General features: G+C 42.0%; 1 protein-coding gene across 1 annotated transcript; it reads right to left on the bottom strand.

Moving 5' to 3' along the window:
* Positions 1-1,882: 1,882 nt before the first annotated feature.
* LOC111556529 (putative olfactory receptor 52P1) lies at positions 1,883-3,534 on the bottom strand. Its single transcript, XM_045038129.1, has one exon. It carries the CDS (start codon positions 3,500-3,502, stop codon positions 2,474-2,476), a length of 1,029 nt encoding a protein of 342 aa, XP_044894064.1. The 5' UTR covers positions 3,503-3,534; the 3' UTR covers positions 1,883-2,473.

The raw sequence follows: 3,534 nt of genomic DNA, 5'->3' as shown, positions 1-3,534 counted from the left end.
CCAATATCTGAGACTCCACTCAGAGATATTGCCTCCCTCATAGTTTCTGAGATACACTTTATTTATAAAACCATTATATAATCATTCATACAAATATTTATAATTTATTTATTTGACAGGACATCTCAAACCTCATGTTCTCTAAAACTTGAGATAAGGATAGTTAAGTGAAGTGGCCTATATTCAAATTCCAAATGCCTGATAGAAAGAAGAAAATGCTTTATACTTAACTAACATATCAAACGTATAAACATTTTTCTAGTTTTTCATGACTAGGTATCATTCTATAGGTGTGAAAAGAAAACTAGGCAATTAACATGTGTGTCTCTGTCCCATTTACAGCAAGTCCACAAGAGACAAATCAAGGTCATCCTTCAGTAAAAACAATCAGCCATAAATTAATACATTTGTGAAAAAGGAAAAAAGCCCAATGAGAAAGGCAGACACATTCAGGCATCCTTATGGTGGCTTCTCTGACTTCCAGTTCCCCAAGTTTTCCTATTTTCAGCTGCTGCTGCCAGTGTCCCCTGCACATTCTCCCAAGATGTCTTGTGTTAAGGTGTTAGTAAATTTTTAGCCTATTGTTTCATTAAAGAGACCACTCAGGGAACCTGAGTGGCTAAGTTGGTTAAGCAGCCAAATCTTAATTTTGGCTCACGTCATGATCTCACAGTTCATGAGACTGAGTTCCACATCAAGCTCTGTTCTGCGAATGTGGACCCTGCTTGGGATTCTCTCTCTCTCTCTCTCTCTCTCTCTCTCTCTCTCTCTCTCTCTCCTCTCTCTCTCAATAAATAAATAAACTAAAAAAAGTCTTTTCATGTTTACAGAACATTTCACCAAAACACAAAAGGAAAATATTACATCATGTAGACACCTTTCTATACCTCACATCCATTCAAATCAGATTGAAGAAAATCAATCTCAGAACCCAGCAAAAATGAAGCCTCCTACTACCACAGCTCCTCAGGCTAATGGGCCCCTCGGACCTGTTCACTCTCTGCTACTTATTTGTCAGTTAGAATACTAATCATAAGACATTGTGCTGAGTCATTTAGTTTTGGTTTGAATTTTGTCTATGTGTTGTGGAGGATTAACTATCTGACCTTGGTCCTCTAACCAGACAGGCAGGACTCTTCCTCAAACCTACTGCTCCTATTTCTTCCATTCATAGAAAAGGCACTTCCTGTTCAATCCTCATTTTTTTTCCACCTCAACCCTGTGCCCTTTATTTCAAGTTCTGAAATGTCCTAGCCCGTGGTATACAATGGTTCAGCATACTGGAAACATTTGTTATTATTTCTTACCGCAGGCACAACACTCTGGAGAAGGTTCATTTCTTTCCCTCCTGGTAAACTATTGTAAAAGACTCACTTAAATAGTGGTCATGTGGCTTTAACCATACGCATCATTTTTACTGAATTCTGCCTCATATATTAGTTATACAATATGATGAACAACACTAGAATCTTTCTGGTTTCAGCTTCATGAAATTTACAATATTCACCATCATATCTACAATAACCTTCTAGAATGAGAAACGATATCCTCTGAATTAATGAATTCCCACACATGGGCACAAGACCTGAACTCCACAGCTGCCATGAGTACCTGTTCAGGACATCCTCCTGGGCACCCATAGAAATTGCCTTACAGAGGTCTGCATTCAAAGGTTTCCAGCATAAAATCGATTTTTATAACTATGACCATTAGCAGGTCATTCTCAGACAGTTTCTTTGTGAGAGAATCTTGTCAAACAGTGAATTCATTCGGAGGAGCAGAACAGTTAACTCTGGGAGTTTCTACAAGTAGGAAATTAGGTCCAATGCTTGTAAACCTTTACGGTCAGGAGCTTCTCCTTTAACCTTTTCCTCTGAGAGCTGTCTGAGACTGGCAGCTCAGGTCTCCTGTGCATATTCCTTTGTTCTTCATGGAAATAACCAGTCTCTTACCCAAACGTAGGGTGAACTAGCAGAGAAAATAAAGCAGTGACTGTAAATATTAATTTACTCTTCCTTGTCCTTTCTCATTGCCCCCAATCTCCATCCCCCGTTTCCTCTGAAGCAAACAAATACAAATGCATGCTCACACCCACATAATTCTCGCTCTTACATGGTAAAGTGCTGGGCCAGTTATTTGCTCAATGTTGTCTCCATATGGAAGCATCCTAACTTATTTTCTATGCACTCTGTGTGTTTTGTTGAAAGTGCTTTTAAAAACATGATCAATATAACTTTCCCAACTGGCATGTCAAGAAAGGAGAGAATATGTCATTATTTTAACTTCATAGGGAACGATTCTTCCTTTAGACCTTTAGAATTACTGAGAGCAAGGAGGTCTCCTGTGACATAGCCTTTCTGTCCAAGAGTGGGACAGTCAATCTGCCCAATATGACATATCTCATCACTAGTCAATACTCCCAGGAACTGCCTCCACTAAACATTTTTTCCTCATACCCACTACTGCTGGATGATCAGACAGGCTTCTGACCATGGGTTATGGTTACAGGGTCCTTCTTCCAGCACCCATATTTGGTCAATTTGTCCCGAAACTCTTTGGTTTTCACTGCATAAATAATAGGATTGAGCATTGGAGGAACAAGGAAGTAGAGGTTCCCAAGAATGGTGTGCACATGGGGTGCAATTCCCCTACCAAAGCGGTGAGTGAGAAAAGAGAACAGCGAGGGAGTGTATGAGATAAGCATGACACAAATGTGTGTGGTGCAAGTGTTGACTGCTTTGTGGTGGGCTTCCTTAGAAGACAGTCGCAGTACAGCCCGGATGATAAGCACATACGATGAAGCAATAGCTGAGATGTCCAGCCCAGCAACCAACAAGGCCACCACCAGACCATATATCCTGTTGACTGTGGTGTCCACACACACCATCTTCACCACAGCCATGTGCTCACAGTAGGTGGTGGGGATGACGTGATTTACACGAAAGGGCATCTTCTGGAGGAGGACAGGCATGGGCAGAATGAAAAGAATGGCTCTCACTAAACTCACCAGGCCAATGAGCCCAATGCGACTATTGGAAAGGATGGTGGCATAACGCAGAGGTTCACAGATGGCTACATAGCGGTCAAAGGCCATGGTCATCAGGATGGCTGACTGCAATGCTGATATGGAGTGGATGAAGAACATTTGGACCAGGCAGCCCACATAGCTGATCTCACTCTGGCCAAACCAGAAGATGCACAGCACCTTAGGAATGGTGGTAGTGGACATGCCCAGGTCTGTGAGGGCCAACATGCAGAGGAGCAGGAACATGGGTTTGTGCAGGGAGCGCTCGGTGCAGATGGTGAAGATGATGGTGCAGTTCCCAAAGATGGTGATGAAGTACATGGAAGAGAAGGGGACAGAGATCCATCTGTGCTTGTCCTCCATCCCAGGAATGCCTTGGAGAATGAAGAAAGGTGGGTGACCCAGGGACGCATTGCAAACGGTCATGGTGATTCTTTGGGGAAATACCTGAGAAGAACAATAAAAAAAAAACTTCATGAGCCTCAAATTCCAAAAGAATAAGTGTTTTC

The sequence above is a fragment of the Felis catus genome, chromosome D1 (genome assembly GCF_018350175.1).
Source record: "Felis catus isolate Fca126 chromosome D1, F.catus_Fca126_mat1.0, whole genome shotgun sequence".
Lineage (NCBI taxonomy): Eukaryota > Metazoa > Chordata > Mammalia > Carnivora > Felidae > Felis > Felis catus.
Note: the sequence above shows the minus strand (reverse complement) of the source record. Positions and strands in the feature narration are given on the sequence as shown.

Bases quoted from the DNA above. Each gene is read 5' to 3' on its own strand.
- LOC111556529 (XM_045038129.1), bottom strand. From the start codon at position 3,502: ATGAAGTTTTTTTTTTATTGTTCTTCTCAGGTATTTCCCCAAAGAATC.